This window comes from Colossoma macropomum, unplaced genomic scaffold, assembly GCF_904425465.1.
Source record: "Colossoma macropomum unplaced genomic scaffold, Colossoma_macropomum, whole genome shotgun sequence".
NCBI classification, from domain to species: domain Eukaryota; kingdom Metazoa; phylum Chordata; class Actinopteri; order Characiformes; family Serrasalmidae; genus Colossoma; species Colossoma macropomum.
Window position 1 is genome coordinate 3,748,378 of NW_023495267.1, and position 19,541 is coordinate 3,767,918.

At 39.5% G+C, this 19,541-nt stretch overlaps 1 protein-coding gene across 4 annotated transcripts in view; it reads right to left on the reverse strand.

Moving 5' to 3' along the window:
- Nucleotides 1-462: 462 nt before the first annotated feature.
- The window catches only part of cbfb (core-binding factor subunit beta), a 38,980-nt gene continuing 19,901 nt past the window's right edge, over nt 463-19,541 (reverse strand). The window contains exons 4-7 of one of the 4 annotated variants that reach the window (XM_036561718.1): nt 7,568-7,684; nt 6,995-7,090; nt 5,596-5,643; nt 463-653 (exon numbers count right to left, since the gene is read on the reverse strand). In XM_036561718.1, coding sequence (XP_036417611.1) covers nt 5,614-5,643; nt 6,995-7,090; nt 7,568-7,684 — 243 coding nt within the window. In that variant the 3' untranslated portion in view covers nt 463-653; nt 5,596-5,613. Of the gene's footprint in view, nt 659-5,595; nt 5,644-6,994; nt 7,091-7,567; nt 7,685-19,541 lie in introns of all 4 variants that reach the window. The other 3 variants (XM_036561717.1, XM_036561716.1, XM_036561715.1) reach the window with 3 other exon arrangements.

Genomic DNA, 19,541 nt, shown 5'->3' on the forward strand with positions numbered 1-19,541 from the left:
AAGATCAGCAGCTTCTTTATCATTTTCCTTTTTTTCTACTCTAAAGCACAAATTTTGCTAGCAACATTTACTCCTACGAAAGCACGAAGACACACAAGTTTATATATATAGAAAATAAAAATACAAAAAAGGTAAACATCTTGACTTTCACTCAAACAAATATGAATAAAATAATAAGAATGCCATTTCATTACAATAGTGCCAAAAAAATAAAATAAGATATAGCTTGCATAGGGGGATGAAAGAAACGTAGGTAGAAACACTTTGTATACCAAAAGGCAATGTGGGGACTTTTTTTTTTTTGAAAGTATCACATAGTGCAAAACCCCAAGAAGGAACCAGGAAGGGTTCATTAAATAAAACTTCTCCCCCACACCCATGCTAATACCAGCCCTAAACAACCCACACCCTTCTGCACGTTTAATGAGGGACCGTTAACAAACCCTCTCCAACACCCCCCCCCAAAAAAACCCAGACAATGTGGACTTTGGTCTCTCGTGTGATCAGCGAATGGGGCGGGGTGTATGAGATTGCCGTGGTGATGGAGATCATGTGACCCTTCCCCTGCCCACTTGATTGTTGATTGCCGCTAGCGCATCTTGTGATCATCAGTGTTGCCCATGTTGGAGCCAGGGCTGGGGTCCTGCTGTCGCCTGGGCTGAGACACACACACACAAACACACAAACAGCACAGTTAAATGAGTGTTATTTGCCTGGTAATTTGAAGAAATTGCATCATCTCATTACAGACACAGTCTGTTTGTTGGGTGAAGGTTGGGCTGAGCAAGTTGTTGACGCTTTTTCACATTTCCCATGGATTGGACTGTGTAAAAGCAACTCTACAAATATTTTACTGGATCCTAAGCATAACCAAGGAATTTGAGCATGCTCTTAGGAGCTACACCTAAAATGAATAATCTACAAGTAGCTGACAGTAGGGGCAGCTCCTTTGCATTTTTACAACTTAGGGAGGGACAATATGGCAAAAATATATTATTGTGATATTTTCTCAATACATAACTTTTTACTGAAGTTTGATAAATTGAAAAAAAAAAACAGTAGAAAAAGATACTATAACAAATTATTAGTACAACGATTTTTATTCAGTGTTTCACACACTGCACTAAATCCAATTAAACAGGACTTATTTTGCACTCTTTTTAATGAAACATGCAGGTAGTGTTTTTAAAGTAATAAAATATTGATGATATGCTAAGAAAAGCATATTGGCATGTAATTTATCCCAACAACAATAAAAATATCCTCATACTGCCCGCCCTGACTACAATCTAATCTTATTAATCAGGAATTACGTGTAAAACAATGCAAAATAACTTACTATTAAGTTTTCTATTTCTATCAAAATATATTATTTCAAGGCTCAACTGAGCCTTCGAACTCCAAAACACACTGAAATTGCATTTTATGGCTACTGTGAAAAGGTACTTACACATAAACTTAGCTGACATCAGTCTATTCACATGTAGTTCTAAATTACAGCCTAACTGTATCTATCAGTAGTATTATATATAAAGTATTATTTATATAAAGTATTGTAAAAAATGTATAAAACAAACAAGCATTTAAATCCCAGACAAATATGCATTACATTTCAGAGAATTTCTCTCACAAATTGACATGCAGCATGTACAGCAGAGGGCAGCAGAGGCTAGCTCCAGTGCAGACTCTAAAATAAAAATTCAGCTGCTTTTTTTGGTTTGAGTGGCAAGTCTTCAAATCACTAGCTTTAAAAATAAAAAGATGACTGCTGCCTCCTGTCACAGATACATATGTTTATGTGCATATGCCTAAATCTCTCCCAACATAGACGTCTGGGCATGGCTGGGGCAGACAGACAGGCAGACAGCGAGGGAGAGACAGACAGAGAGGCAGACGTGGTCACAAATCGGCCATCTGACATAGCGTGAGCTCATCGTCCACCTGACTAACCATTTTAGCAGGTTCTAAGCCTGGAGCTGTTTTTTTCCTCAACCTTCACGTCTCCACGAATCCTCGAAACTTGCAGTATTGAACAATATCTATTAATCAAAGCGACTGCTGTAGTTTTCTTTGATGTGATTATAATGGCATATGAGGATGAATCAGCAGTCTGTAGTTCGAGTTTCTCATCGTGCCTTTTCCACTGCCTACCATTACTCACTCACATTGCATCAGTGTGGTTAGAAAGCAAGAAGAGAGGAGGTTTGTATTTCAAAGGGCCTTAGAGCCACTAAATGCAATAGCGCACACACATACATACAAATAATTACAATGTTTGTGCACTGTGAATAGACAAGTCATAGTTACATGTAGAAAAGCACGTTGCTTATTACGTTGGAGCCTTCGCAAGATGAAAAGCTCTTAATTAGCCCTCACACCTAACGCAATTTGACTCCGGGACTAGGTGTTAACAGAAAAGATAACGGGTTCGCAGTTCACAGGCCAAACCACACTACAGATGAGCAATCTAAAAAATCTCTATACAGTAGACATGTAGACTACAAACGACAGACAGATGTTACAGCTAAGCTCTGAGAAAAGCGTCTGTGCGTATATGTGTGTGTGTATAAGGATGAGAGGTAATATCGATCATATGGAGCCAAGCAGCAGTGTTTGCCTGTACCGCAAGTCAATAGAGCTTAGATTAGGCTGGGCGAGACAGCACTCCTAATGAAGATGATCAATACTAATGATATATTAATACATTCTGTGCCTGAGCATCAGTCATGCTCTAATCCCACCTGCAGTAAAGGCTTAAACTTGGATGAAAAATGGCCCATCTATTTTCCATCCATCAGAGAGAAGGCCATTAAAGTCTTGCCTCCCTCCCCAACCCCCACTGCCAACAGAGCCCCTCATACATGCAGTTCTGTGGTGGGACCACACACTCATGTGCTTACACAAACACAAAATGTTGAAAACATTGCATATACAGACAGAAAAGTAGACATACGCATTCACTCTGTTACACAGCTACGTATTCGATACAATTGGCAGATCTACACTCACCAAATCCTTGCTGACTCTTTATTCTACACAGTCAAAAATAGAAGGCTAATCTGCAAAAATACTTTTTGTGTAATCACTATTTTAATTCTTAAAAATCAATAAACCGGGACAAAATTATCAATAAATATACTTTTTTTGTTATTTAAAACTACAGGTATTTTACACTTACATTATCAGTAAATCTAGCTAGTTTTCACTTGCGCTGGTGACAAAGCTCTAAAGCCTTCTTACACCTTGTCCGTGTTTTACAGGCCAAAAAAAACAAAAAAAACAAACACACCGAGTTTTAAAAACTTTAAAGAGCCATGTCTATTTTTTTCTTATATTTCATTTTTTACTCTTACTTTAAGACTGATTCATGTAAACGATCTCTTTTCTGATTGGCTGGCCTCAATCAAATGTCTGTCAGGGCTGAAACATTCCTTACTGAAGTGAAGGGGCAGGGCTAAACTGCTATAGGCTGAACAGGAAGATACATATAAATGCACTGGTTTTTATAACATCACATCAATAATGAATTCAAAACTGGCTCTTAATTTCCATATATGGACCGTATGAACTAGGGAGTGAATGGAACATTTTAAAACTACAGCTATATTTATATACTACATTTACAACCTTTTTTTATTTTGAACAAAGCAAGGAAAATTGGATTTTCCATGATGTGGGCCCTTTAAACATTAACACTAATGCTGCCTTTCATATCAGAGCCCATGGTTGCTCATGGTATGTCCGCTCATTTTGACGTTTATTCCTGTGCTCTCAGTGTTGGGACTTGATGTGAAGGTGTTAATGTGTTAATTCTATAAAAATCAACCCACTGTAAAAAGACTTCACAATAACTAAACATTAAACTTTAAATAACTACAGAAAATATTTCTTACTCTGTTTTCCCTGTAGCAGCAGACCAGATGACTGCAAAATGAGCTGTTATTGACAATTATCAATAAATCAATAAGTGGTCTTAGTCGTAACTCCAATAAAGATTGTATGCACTAAATTAAGTTAAACAGGGCTAATTATGCTCTCTTTGTAATGAAACACGCAGGCAGTCAATGTTCTATAAGTATGGACAACATTCATGCTCAGAAAACAATACTGTTTATCACAATAACAAAATTTATCACAATAACAAATATTATCATATTTCCCATCTCCAATTAGAATGCATATTTATGTTACACTTGTGAGCACATTTTGTTAAATAAATAAATAATAATAAAATTAGATAATATAAATAAAACAAATAAGATCAAATGAGTAAGTTAAATAAGACTGTGTTAGAAGCAGGACAAAATGTGTTGTCCTTAACTGGACACACAGATATGTTTAAAGTCACATTATGTGTCAGTATCTGTTTTGAAAGTGTAGATAACAGACTTTCTCTCTTCCAAGGCTAAATCACTCTCTTCCTTAGAAAATGCATTGCTACTCTGTTGTATCTGCACAAAAAAACAGTTTCTCCTTCTTACGAAAACCTAGGACAGGGTCATCTCCTCTGCGGCAGACTCCTAGTGCACAGCTCTTTGTTTTCGATCGAGTTACGCTAGGCGGAGGACAGGCAGCGGCCAGCGAGACCACAGCTATGCGAGAGCTGCGTGTCGGACAAGGGCCAGGGAGCCCACAGGGTCCGACCAAACTCAACCATTACTCCCCTACTCAGAATAAAGCAGAGAGAGAGGTCTGGGGAGGAGCAGCAGCAAAGGGAAACGGAGTCCAGAGCTACAGTCTCATAAGGGCCCTCAAGGTCTGAAGACTCCACGCTGCTGGTGGGATGAGAAAGCATTTGTTAAAGAGTAATTACAGGGGTGCGGGTTTTTCCCCACAATTTGTTGTGATTCGCTGATGGAAGGGAAAAAAACCTCTCAGCCCTGGAGATTATGGATTGTCTTGACCGCCATGAATGAGAAATTTAGATTTTCATACTCGGTTAAAAATGTATTAAAAAAACAAGACCTTGGCATGATTGATTTTTGCAGGGTGGAGGCGGTGGAGGAAGAGGGGGAGGGTGGAATAAAAAGCTGGTGGTTCATCAGAAGGACGGCTGTGCTCATGTGCTGCCAAGCTGTGACTGGGAACTCCCAGAGGTATCTGCAGCCGGGGAGAGGAGTCCTGCGAGGAAAGTCTGGCCTCTATTAGCAGGACTATTACTGAGACAGAGACAGTGGACTTCTCTTTTAGTGATGAGACGTGGCCTCTCGTTTAAGTTTAACAGTCTGGATACTTAAAACTGTGTTACAGCACGTGTCTTACAAGGAAGCATCATTTAACTGATAGCAGCCTTACGAACATGGATCATGACTGAGGTTTCTTACAATAATATACAAACATACGGTGAAAGTACAGACACACATCCACATACACACACAGACACACACGTACACACAGATCAAGCTGCTCTCATGCACGCACATGCTCTTATGGAAAGTGTTTCATAATTCACAAAGGACATAAATTCATGCTCTCTCTCTCTCTCTCTCTCTCTCTCTCTCTCTCACAAACACACACACACACATACACACACTTACAGGCACAGACATGGTTTAGTGCATGACACAGGGATAGAGAGAAGCAGAAGAGACAGACCCTGGTCCGTGAATGCCATCAGTCCCAGATTTTTGATGCCACAGGGTCCTAAAAAACACAATTTGGTTTTCAACTTAGGAGCGCAGTTTGGATTGACTTCAGAATGATTCTGTAGTATTGCACAGATTCTTCATGCACTGAGCCACGAGTCAACAAGTAAAGCACATCACACACACACACACACACACACACACACACTCACAAACACACATTTTCAAGCACTCCCAAAGTTAGTTTTACATTTTAATTTTACATAGCTATGACTGAGTTCAGGCCTGTGCCGGTAACAGAGTCTTCCTATTTGGGATAAAAAATAACTGCAGTACACAGTTAAACCATGTCAGGGAGTTGATGTTTATGTTTAAAATGAACAAAATAATAATAATAGCTACAATTTTTTTGTCTGGTTATTTTGAGACTGGCACTGAAGCGGATATGAGAGAAAAACTGAAAGCACATGAGCTGACAATCTTTGTGACTTAAAAGAACATAATAAAGGCAGAATTCAGCTAAAGCTGTGGTTGTACTATACTGTCATTTTCGTTGGAACTGTAATCAATCTAGTAACAAAGTACTGAATCATGTGTTTCACACAAACTTTCATGTCTGAGGTCACTTAGTTAAGCCTAATGTCTTTTTCTCTAAAGCCATTTCACCTTGGCTATTTGATACAGCCTGTTTTGCCTGATCTCTGAGAGCAGAGACATGATTTTACTACTGTGTTTTTTCTCAGATATGAAGCTGTTTTCTGAAACCTGAGGCTGTGGTCTTAAAATGTACATTGTACCATACGGGCATCTTTTTTATAGACACAATATCTGCCTGTAGCACAGAGTGCCTTCAAGCTGTGCTTCTAGAACAATCTCATTTATGTTAGATACAATAAATGTGGTTGTAATGTAGGATATCGATTCACCCGACATGTTTAAAAGTTTCATTATGTTCACGTGTGGGAAAACTAGTGTCTTGCAATGTTTTGCATGAAATAAATAAATGACGGATTTTTAAACTGGGGGTAAACTAGTTTTGACAGTCACTGGAGGCTGTTACTGCAGTAACTCAGTTAACTGTCCCCTGGGAACAGGCCTATTTGAGTTTATAATGGAAAATATCAATTAGTTCTAAGCATGTTAGTGGCTGTAATGAAAAAGTTAGTAGAAAAATGAAAATGGGGATTATTGCACAACAAAAAAGAAAGGAACAGCACACACAGATTAAGTACAGAACACACAAACACTAATACACACACACTCACACACACACAAACACACACACACAGTGTTTGTCCCACCACAACTCTACTCTACAGATACAGAACAAACTGTTATTTTTCATGCACTAATCTAAACTTTATTAAATAAATACATACACACACAAACACTCTCCCTTGCGGTCTCACCTCCAGGTCCTCGCGGTGTGAACGATCCCTGTCCTCAAAATCACGAGCCCTTCTGCGAGCCTCCTCAAAGGCTGCCTGAGCCAGAGCATCCTCGTGCTTCTCACACACAAACACGCACACAAACGCACACAGAGTAGACAAAGAAGGCTCATTAGGCCAGCCAAATACTCATAGAACAGACATAATTAGAGATCAGCTGAAAATGCTGGATCGGATATTGGAGAAAAAAGAAGGAATCTGATTAAATTCTGTAACAAATCTAGCCTTAAATAACAAACTAATATTGTGTGATGTCATTTTATGATGTCACGGTTGTTGTCCATGTATTTCGTTTTTGTGTAGTTTGAGCATGATAGCCTACTTTTAGACACTCAAGTCCTCAAGTGAAGGACTTCAATTAAAAACTGTTCACTTAAAAGCCAAATATGAAGAATCGTATTTCTATCACATATGCAAGGTTTCAATACTGGTATTGAAACTAGTATCGTAAACAAACTGATATCTCTAATTATAACAGAGAGCTGCACTGTATAATGTAAGGGCTTCCAAAAAAGTTTTTTTTTCTGGCTATACCTGTGCTCTTTCATCATCATATTCCAAACAGCCCATCCCATCCAGACGCTGCAGGTCAATCCAGCCTCTCCAGATCACACATACTCCATTCAAGATCATAGGGGCCTTTAGGTACACCTGAATACAGGAACACATGAACAAAGAGATTATAGTAAATGTATTAACCATAATGACCAAAGTGATTTTGCAAAGTTGTAAGAGTTCTTTCTCATGCAATATTGTCATTTTGTTGTTGTAATGATTACAAAAGTCTTGAACATAAAAATGCACGTAAACAAGTATGAAAGCATCACTTATGCCAAAATCATCTACTGCAATCATCTCTGTGATCAAAAAAAACCCTTGCTACGTCACGCCTGGCTGTATAATAGGACATTTGAATTGTAAAGCATGTTGCAGGCCTCAACAATACAAAGAGCTCAGTGCTCCCACATGGAGGCCCACTGTACGATGTGTATACATTCCACTGTTATTTTTTTTTTTTTATTTCCTCCAGTACCGCGCTCCGCTGTTCACTTCCTATGATGAGGGCGTTTATTTATAGAGGATAGCGTAGTGCTGAGAAAGGCAACACCGACACACTCTTAGCAGAGACGAGTAAAGTTCGTCTGAATTTATTTATACTGAGCCGGGGCAACGGGGACGACGGGCACATGATTACATCCGTGTGTGTGTGTCTGTGAGTGTGTGTGTGTGTGTGTATGTGGTTGTTGCGGGGGGGCGTGTTGTGGATGAGGGCAAGACACGGGGTGGAGTGGAGGTAGGTGAGGGACACAGAGAGAGAGAGACAGGGGTCTAAACTGGCACTGTGCCACAGGACTATCACATCTCGGCTGCTGAAGAATCCAGGCTGAGACAAAAGCGTGCAGTCTAACAGTCTGTGGCTGCTGTTTATTTCTGCAGCAACACGGCGCAGGAGAGGAGAGCCCAAAAATACACATACATACACAAAATAGTATATATAAATGAATGGATATGTGTAATATACACTGTCAGTTTTTAAAAATGAAACATAAAAAACCTGTAAAAATCAACCATTTTGTTTAATTTGTCGAATGACCATTTTATTACTGCTTGTCTCAAGCATGAAATAAACCCACATCTGCATGTCTACTGCCATGTGTTTGTCAAAAATTGGGTCATGATATTGGTATTCTCGCTTGTCGATACAGATAGTGTGTTTCAGCACCAGTATTGGGGGCGATACCCAAATAGTATCGGTACTGGTGCAACACTAACACATTTTATAGACACAAAGCAGCCACTAAAACCACACAGGCACCTAAATACCAAAATTAGAGCGCTCTGCTCCAAAACTGTATAAAAGCACACAGACGCTAAAACCCAAATCACACTGCAGTGTGTGGATGGCTGCTGAACGGCCCACGCTAGGCAGTGCTGACTGCCCTCACAACCTGCCAGCCAACACTCTGTGCCTACACAGACACAACATGGGCTTTGTCTGCTTTTACTGCACTGCCTTAACTGTCTCTGTGTGTGAGTGTATAAAGAGGAAGAAGCCTCCTGTTTTTCCACTGACTGAATACACTGACAAAGTATCAAACACTTAAACTCAGATATACCATCATTTAATTTCCATTAAGTTATTTCTGTCTAATTTAACATTTATATCTGTTGACTACCTTTGTGGAAACAATCGTATTATTTGTCACTTCCAGATCAATTACAGAGCCTTTAATTACAAAAATGTATGCAACGGCAAAGTTTTTTATTATTATTACTACTATTGAGCTGTTTTGTAGAAGGAAAAAAGTAATTTGTCTGGAAGCTGTAATAAAGGCAAAAGGTGGACACAATAAATACTGAAAATTAAATAAATGAAAAGGTAGTTACTTTTTGCACAGTATTGCATATTTAATGAAGGCTGTCAAATGATCAAACAAATAAAATCAATTAGTTTTAACTGCTGACTATTTTTGCGAGGGTTGAAACACATCATTAGCCACAAAACAGAGCACAATTTCACTGGACTTAAGAAAAAATCATATTATAAAAAAATAGGGCACATTTTTGCATGCTTGACTTGAAAGCAGTTCTTGTGCATTTCCAACCAAAGCACTCTACTAGTCCAATCAGAGACATGTTTGTTTTAAGAGCTCATTTAATATTTTTACACCTTTCTAGCATTAAGGGACATGTAAATTCTGATGGAAAACATGCTGTCTGTTGGGAAAACAACAAAGTAAAACATTTTCTCATAATGTAATAGAAGGAGGGTCAGTGTTTTCAAATCTGACGCTAAGAGCAGTTTCTCTTTCTCTCCTTCTCTGGCTCACTATATACTTTCTGACTTGTTATCTTTAAATATATGTGTATCTTATTTTCTATTTGTCTCTTTTTCACTGCATCTCCTTTCACTCCTCCTTTTTCCATACTTCCTCAAACACAGCTCCTTCACTCCTTCTCCACCTCGTTTTCTCACAGTAAACACCCCCAGCACACCCCCAACAAACACACTCACGTGTAAACCAACTCCAATATGCAAAGTAAAGGCTGGGCAGCATGACAGGAGTTTAACTAAATATCAATGAGACCAAGGCGACAACAGCCCAACTGAAATCATATCCTCATTTCAGAGAGATAAATCACCCAAAACATTTAGGTCAGTGCTTCAAAAGACGCCAGGCACACACAACCACAGTCATACACACATGCACACACGGCTGAGAGAAATCATACTGTATAATTAAAGAGGAAATTTATGACAAACTGCTGAAGAATTATAAAAACACGTGGCTCAAAAGACAGCAGTAATGTAATATTTCCACGGCCTGAAAAGAAAGTCACCAGCAGTCCGGAGGAGCACGGCACAAAGAGCAATACATCTCAAATAAATGCTGAATATGGACATTAGCATACATATATTTTTTATCATTTTGGAATCTTTTTCTCCCGCTTTCGTCCAACTCAAACAGTTACTTCTCCCAACCAATACAGGCCTTTTGGCCATTAATAACACATTTAAAAAGTCTTCCTGGGTTCTGTCCAGAGAGAACATTCATAACTCCATCAGCCTAAACACACAGTTTTCATTGGGGGCACGCCAGCAACACAGACAAATGAGGAAAGAAGTCTCTCTCTCTCTTGCTATAACTTACTGAAGTGATAGGTAAGCTGTAGTCATGCAACCTAGCTCTTTTATCCTCACCTAAATCCACTTTTGGCATTTTTCTTGTAGGAATAAAGTTTAATTCTAATAAATCTACAGTTGTTTTTGTCATTTTGCTATACTATTTAAATGTAATATTAGTGTAATAATTCACATTTTCAACAAATTTAAATCCTCCTTTTCTACATACAAATACAGATGTGTTATCGACTGAAAGAGTCTGCAATTTCAACAGAATTTCTCTGCTTGTTTGAATGAGCCACAAGTGAGAAATAATTAATATCAAATTACATTATCAGAGACGGCACATGATCCAATTCCAGGCATCAATATTGAGCTGCTAGCAGCAGGAAATGCTGGACTGGATATCAGTGGAAAAAAAGAACCAATCCCATAAACGTATTTCATTCTTCGGGGAAACAAAGAACAAGTTTTTGAGTAGTTTTAGCATGATGGCCTACTTTTAGATTTTCATCTTAAGCGAAGTGATATTGTATCAGTACTGGGTGATAATAAAGGTCTCAATATCAGTGTCAGGAAAGAAAAAATGGTATTGTGCCATCTCTACACAATATGCTTTTGCCATCACTGTCAAAAACAGCTGCTTAGCAAGACAAAGCTGCTTTCAGGTCAGCATGAAAGGGCGTTCATGTCAGCTGCAAAAGGAACCAAAAACAATGGTTATAAAACACAGAGACTTGGAAGATTCCAACCTTTATTCACTGGATGAGCCTAAGTGGCTGCTGGAGCGGTTTCAGTAGTTTCTGGGTAATGTAGTATCTGAGGATGGAATCTTACACTGGTACAAGTCCTGGCTTGCCTTGCATTGGTTTATAGTAACAATACAAAGCTTGAGGATGAAAAGAACAAAAGAGGCAGAGGAGGGAGAAAAATGAAGGGGAAAAACAGAGAGAAAGAAAGGCACACAGCATTCATCATGCTTTCAGTAAACATGAATAAAGGCTTGCTGAATTTAGAACGGGATTTTGCAGACCCTTTAAAAAAACATAGGGATGATCAAAGGGTGGAGCAGAAGAAAGGTTAGAGTTGAGGGTCTTAGCTGGGCTGGAGGGGCTGTAGAAGCAGGCGACAGGGCTGGGTGGGGCAGCTTCAGGGATAAGACACAGTGGATCTGTGTGTGTTTGTGAAGCGGAGAGGTGGGTGGGGGTGGCGAGTAAACAGAGGGATTCAGTTCTGCCAGGCTTTTGATTCAGGCAGCCAAAACAATCCGCTCCTCTACTCTCCTCCTCTCTCCTCTCCATTTGTTCAGCCATGCCTACAAGACCAGGGAACAGACAGACGCATCTGCACATCTACGTCTCTCTCTATCTCTTTTGAATAAGCGCAAAGTTCTCTGATTGCACAGTTCCGTCCTCATGTCAATCTGCAGCTTCTCCACCAAAGGCCTTTGTGCACATTTGCATGTATGTGTGTGTGTGAGACAGAGACGCTGCTGAGTCATGTTTTCAAAGTGTATCTCTCACACACACACACACACCAACACACACAGAATAAATGAGTAGTGAGCACAGTCTGAACATGTCTGGGGATAAGATGTATGTCCTACAGTGTTGAGAGATGAAGGAGATATGAAGACTTAATGAAGAACATAAACTCCCTCTGAAAATCTTGAATCTGTGTGTCGCATGAGTTTAAGTGATATGCCTATGTAACTCCTGCTGTGGAAGGAAATATAACAGACCTGTGTGTTCCACTTATATGCACCTGACAGTGATATTTATGAGGTGTTACCTCTTCAACAGTATGATTCTGCAGGTAACTGAATTATGCTCTTTCCCTTTCTATGTTGAGTTAGAAATCAGCAGATATTTGATAAGAGTGAATGACAAAATACTCAGTGGAGTCAAACCAAGTCATTCCACTGTGAAGAGTCAGCGGTGCTCTAACAAAGCATGTGCAACTCAGAAACTTCACAGTGATGAGCAGGACACAGTATGAGACAAACAGTGGTAGTTTTCATGATTCCAAAATGCCATTCTGATTGCCTCTTTCACTGTGGTATATCCACACATGCTAGAAGCAGAATAGCTGATCTGATTCGCTGGTTGACTCTTAACTGATTTAACACACTTCTGCAAACCAGAGGTCAGAAATGGGATAAAGAAATTAATCAATTCAGAACTAGTATTGTAACTAACCAATGTTAGTTTCTGTTCTAGTTCTCCAACCGTAACATAACATTCCTGAATCAGGTAGAACAAAATGAAAGATAATTTTGTTTCTTTTACACAGAATATATACAGGCCTAATATAAGAAAATGTTTGGAAAGCTTCTCTGCTACATCTGTGCCAGCAGAGTGTGTTTTCTCCACAACAGGCTTTGTGGTCACTAAAAAGAAAAGCTCTGACCAGAGCATGTCAACACGCATGTCTCTCTAAACAAAAACTTGTAATATCCTATAAGCCTTAACAACTTGAATGGCACTCATGGCTCCAGCCTACTTTTAGAAAGTTACAAAAAACTGTTGTTTTGTGTCCTATTATTTAAATATTATCTCTTTCAATTGTTTAATTAGGGCTGTGAAGTGAAGTGAAAAAACTGCACGTCTAACTGTTCAGCTGCTTTTTGTGTACTTGACTACAAAATTAGCCATTTAATTAGTTAGTCAGTTAATGCCCATCCCTACTCCAGATTAGGTTTATCTCTCATCCATATGAACACTACAGCCTGTGCTGCCTAACTGCATTTATAGTCATTTAACTTAAATATTACAAACCCAATTCCAAAAAAGTTGGGACAGTATCCAAAATGCTGATAAAAACAGAAAGCAGTGATTGGTAATTTCTCTCCAACCTGTATTAAATAAAAAACACAATATATTTGAGGCACAATATTTACCTCATGAACTTCATTGCTTTTTGAAAATATATATGCTGATTTCAAATTTGATGCCTACAACACATTCTAAAATTCTTGGGACAAGAGCATGTTTACCACTGTGTTACATCACCTTTCCTTTTAAGAGCACTTAATAATCATTTGGGGGGCTGAAGACACAAATTGATCCAGTTTTGAAAGCAGAATTTTTTTGCCATCCATCTGTTACACAAGTCTTTAGCTATGCAACTGTGCAGGGCCTTGGTTGTCATAATTCAAGCTTAATGAGATACACGTCTTCAATGGGAGACAGTTCTGGACTGCAGGAAGGCCAATCTAGTCACCGCACTCACCGATTATGCAGCCAAGCTGTTGTAACATGGTAGACCCTGGCATCTGAATTATGTTTCTTCTTTTGTCCAGAGAACACAACATCCATTATTTCTGTAAATAATCTGAAAGTTTAACTTCTCAGACCACAGTACACGTTTCCACTGTCCATCAGTCCATTTCAGATGAGCTCAAGCTCAGAGAAGTCAGCAGCTTTTTTGGACAATGTTAACGTACGACTTCTGCTGTGCATAATACAGTCTTAACTTGCATTTGTGGATGCAGCGATGGACTATGTTTATTAATAATGGTTTTTGAAGTAATCTTGAGCACATGTAGTGAAATAAATCACAGAAACATGCTGGTTTTTAATGGAGTGCCATCTGAGGGGTTGGAAGTCCTGCGCATTCAGTTGTGGTTTCGGCCTTTTCCTTCATGCATTTCAGCTTTTTCCTTCCTCCAGAGATTTCTCTGGATTGATGATGATATTATGCAACGAAGAGGGAGAAATATGTAATATCCTTGCAATTCCTGGCTAATGAACATATTTTTAAACTGGTGGATTTTTCTGCTGATGCATTTTTGGTAAAGTGATGAGCCTCCACCAACCCTTCCTCATAAAGGACTGGGCCTTTCCTGGATGCTCCTTTTATATCCAAGCATGATTGCATCACCTGTTCAGGATGGTTTTTGAACATTTCAAAATGTTTCTAGTCCTAACCTGCCCCCGTCCCAACATGTTTAGAATATGTTGCAGGCATCAAATTCAGAATGAGTGTATATTTACAAAAAATAATATAGCTGACAAAATAAAACATTACATATGATGTTTTGTACTGTTTTGTGCAAATACATGTTAAAGTAGATTTTTAAATCACCGTTTTTGGTTTTAAATTGCATTTTACCTACTGTCTCAACTTTTCTGGAACTGGATTTGTATTAATGTTATTATACGTGGATAGAAATGTTTTCCTGTTCCATTAAGAGCATTAGCAGTGCCAATAGAATCAAATAATTTAAATGCCAGATCTTATTTTTTCTTTCAGAATCAAATATGGCACAATTTAAAATACAGAAAGGATGATAATAAAGTTGTTTATTCACCACGTTGTGTACAGTAGATTTTGTTTTGATAACTATGATAACTGTTTTGAGAACCTTAGTTTACAGAAACGTGTTAATTCCACTGACAAAGCCATGACAAATTCTGAAGCTAAATTTTCCCACAGTTCACTGCAAATGTGCAATAATGCCTTTTAATGCCAATCATGTCTTCACATAAAATCACCCTTAAATTATCAAAATGAACCAAAATCAAAAGAAAGCAAAATGCTGGAAAAACTTAGAAAGCACATTACTTAAAAAACCCAGGATGCAGGAAGCACAAGGCTTAGGCCTGCCACCTAGAGGGTGACTGACATCCTGATTCCCACCATGCACTTCTCCAATGAGTTGGGAGGGACACACATCGGTGGCAGATGGAGCTGCCAGCAGCCATGTGGAAGTGATCAGAGGAACCAATTAGAGGCAGAGCAGTCAGAGATACACACAACACCTCCTCAATCTATTGTGTGTTTGTGTGTGTGTGTGTGTGTGTGTGTGTGTGTGTGTGTGTGGATGCATGTGCGAAACTCAGACAACATCCTACATACCCTGACAGCCAGCAGCCAGTCATTCTAGCTTTATGGCTTGGGAGGGAAGAAGTATTTTTATTAATGTAAACAAATAATCAAGAATAAATTTGAAAATGAAAACAGGGGCTGAAAGGCGGTGTCAGATGTGGAGTGGGCAGAGTTTGTTTTTCTGTTAGAACACGGGCAGTCCTGCGTTCTTGCATTTTTTCGAGAGCTATTTTGAGCCCGACGAGCACAGGGGTTTCATTTACGAGCGGGCCAAACCCGAGAACCTTCCCAGGGTGCACTAGGGCGAGGGGAGTCTTCGGCGCTCTCGCAGAAGGGCCTGCTTCAATCCCACGCTTCACAAAGTCAGGCCGGCCCTACCCCCCACACAAAAACACACAAAACTGTTTTTATACAATGTTAGGATGCGGTGTTATACTAATGTAAGTACCTTTGTGATACGTTTTTAATCCTAAACCTTATGATCAATAATCAAAAAAAATGTTTTACCCTTTTATGTTTTAAATAGAACGTAAAGCTTTTGCGAAGGAAAGCAATTCACAAAGTCAGCATCGTTTTAATGACAGTGACACTATATCGTCACTGTCGGAACAAAACCTTGTATCTTCATTTTGGTCATTATTTGAAAACACCAGCTGCCGTTTATACTCTGTTAAAATTCCAAGACAAACAGACCAATAAAAATGGTCCAAAATTACTTGGAATAAAATCTAAATACATTACCTTAATTAAAAGGTAAGTCTTTAGTAGAAGTTTTTACCTTCTCCAGTAAAGTCAGTTTTAGAGAAGTTTTTGATCTGACACTGATGATATGTTACCCCTGTTCTTCCATTTTTCCTACAAAGTCAGGACATTTTGTCCTGAAAATATATGAAAACAAACACAAAAACACACACACATACACATTTGCTCTCCTGAAATGGCTTCCACATCTGTAAGGACAGCCAGGCTTTTTTCAGTGCTGCTACATGGAGAGGGGAGCGTAGAAAACGGCTTAACCACAGACTTCCTCTTCAGAGCCAACCGACAGCTCCCACATCCCCCACACCCCAGTGAGTGACACTCAATCAAGCTCACACACACACTACAGGGACATACACCAATTCCTACACACTCCTGCATTCTTAGGAACACAAAGGGTAAGCGAGACCGTGAGCGAGCACACGATCTACACAAAGTTATGCTGGAAACTCAAGATTTAAATTGCTTCTGCTCTAGCTGAACAAATGAACCCAATAACCCTAACATGTAATTTAAATGTCGTTATGTCTATGTCATGGAACGTTCACACACACACACACATGCACACACACATATGGGCTCAGGCCTACTGAGTCAGGCTGCCCATTGTCCACGCATCTATACAGGAAATGAGATGAAACCAGCAGAACGTTACTTGCACAGCAGCCAATAGAGGCCGCCAAGCACCTCCATGAAGCTCACAGAGAATACACAGCAAGAGTGTAATGTGATTGTGTATTTCAGAAAGAGAAAGAGGAGAAAGAGATGGGGGTGTGACATACAGACAAACACATACAGAAAGAGCACCCAAACAGTTATAAAGGGAATATCTGAGGATATGCTTTGTTTCTGGAAAAAACTCAGACACACTAATTGGCAGAAAGTCTGAAATAATTATGAAGGTGCAGCTTTCGAGCGGGTGGTCGCAAACAAGAAGAAGTCAGTTTGAGAATCTAAAGCATCGTAGCCTGGATTTCCACACCTGCAGACAGTTTCTCTCTATGGGTCGCTCTTTAACTCTGGTCTACTTCCCCATTATTCAGAATTACACATTAGACAGACGCATGACGTCTCAAAATGCTAACAAATTGTTCAAACAAGGAGAAGAGGATGCTAATGATGATGAGGATGAAAAGAAAGGGGAATACCAGATTCTTTGTATAGCAGCAAGGAGAGTACAATCAACCCTCAGAAGTCTTCAGTTATTGCTGTTGAAATTACACAACAACGCTGAAAAATGTAAAAACTTTTCATCAAATTCAAATCAGAGCAAAATGTATCCCCTTCTACACAGAAACAAAAATGTGGTATCAATTAAAAGTTCAGAATCCCTCTGCCTGTGAATAGGGCCCTACGATTTTGGACATAAAAAACAGATTCAGATTTAATAGAAATGCCTGGAATAGGGATGCACTGATACCAGTTTTTTCAGACCGAGTACGAGTTTGAGTAAATACACTATATGGAAAGCACTGGGACACACCTCACTGAATTCAAGTGTTTCATTCAGTCCCATTGCCACAGGTATATAAAATCAAGCACCTAGCCATGCAGTCTGCCTTTACAAACATTTGTGAAAGTTCTAAAGAGTTCACTGAAATCGAGCCTGGTACTGTAATAGGATGCCACCATTGCAACAAGACAGTTTACAAAATTTCTTCCCTCCAAGATATTCCACGATCAACTGTGAGTGGTATTCTTGAAAAGTGGAAGCGTTTAGGAACCACAGCTACTCAGCCACGAAGTGACAGACCACGTAAAGTTGCACAGCGAGTCGCAGAGTGCTGAGGCGCATAGTGCATAAAAGTCGCCAAAGCTCTGCTGACACAATAACAGAGTTAGCAGAGTTCCAAACCTCGTCTGGCTTTAACATCAGCCCAAAACTGTGCGCCAGGAGCTTCATGGCATGGGTTTCCATGGCCAAGTAGCTGCATGCCAATGCCAAGTGTTGGATGGAGTAGTCTGACGTACGCTGCCACTGGACTCTGGAGCAGTGGAAATGTATTTTGTGGAGTGACGAACCACGCCTCTCTATTTGGCAGTCTGATGGACAAGTCTGGGTTTGGTGAATGCCAGGAAAACCAGCCTGACTGCATTGTGCCAACTGTAAAGTTTGGTGGAGGAGGGATGGTGCTATGGGGTTGTTTTTCAGGGGTTGGCCTAGGCCCCTTTGTTCCAGCTGATACCAAGTCAGATAGACATTCGTTTACAGACCATTTGAATAGACCATCGTGTATAGACAAAGTCTACGATTTATATGTGAAATGCAGCCTCTGCAGCGGACACTGTCTATGAACACTTTCAAATAAAGCTGGTTCATTCAAAATAACACACTGCGCACTGAGTATTGAGCTAACACACTGAGAAACTGAGCAGCGCTGCTAACACTGAGCACTGAAACTAAAAGCCAGACGGTGATGTACACGGTAGGGCAATAGGGTCTCTACAGCCTATTTTACAATTAAAAAATCACTGTATTAACATTTATAACTCGCTATTCTATTCAGTAAAATAAAGCCGGCATAGAGGGACTGGCAGCAAATGTCCACTTTTTTCTCTCCTCCATTTAGCTGACCTGCGTGTCTCCACCCATATTGGGGTAGCGCCTGTCTTTGTGTGTGTTTAAAATTAGCTAAAATCACACAGTGTATTCCTGGAGAGAATCTGCCAAGGCAGATTGTTTAAAGACAGCTTTGTGTCTGACTATGACGAAGTCAGTAACACTTCTCTGTGTGAGCAGAGCCTCCTCACTGCATTTGTTCATTAGCGTGGTGGTGTATACACTTAATGTTACACGTCACAGCTGGTATCAGAAACTTGGTATGCATTATTACAAGTACGGGTACCAGTATCAGTATCGGTGTATCCCTAGCCTGAAATATTCTCGTTTACAATTGTGTACTTACACAGGGTGTGTTTTGGGGTCTTTTACTTCACAGACTCCTAAAATGAGACTAAAACTGACTATGTGTATTTTTAAGACCCTGCTGGTGTGGGATCAGTGGGTTCCCAGTTTCCTTTCTTTCACTGAAGCTCACAAAACTATCAGAGTGCTAACAGTGCACTCTGGTGGAGAATCTTTAGTCTGCTAAACAGGAGCAAGAAGGGTTTGAGTTGAATTAATAAATAATTAATTCATTAATTATTTCACTCTTGTAGCACTTTAACTATGAAATCTCACCTGAGAATGAATTATTATGAAATTACACCATTCTTTTATTGTCAGCAATGATGAGGTTCTGAGGGTTAACCTGTAATTTATGTGTTAATTTACAAACAATGGAATGGAAACAA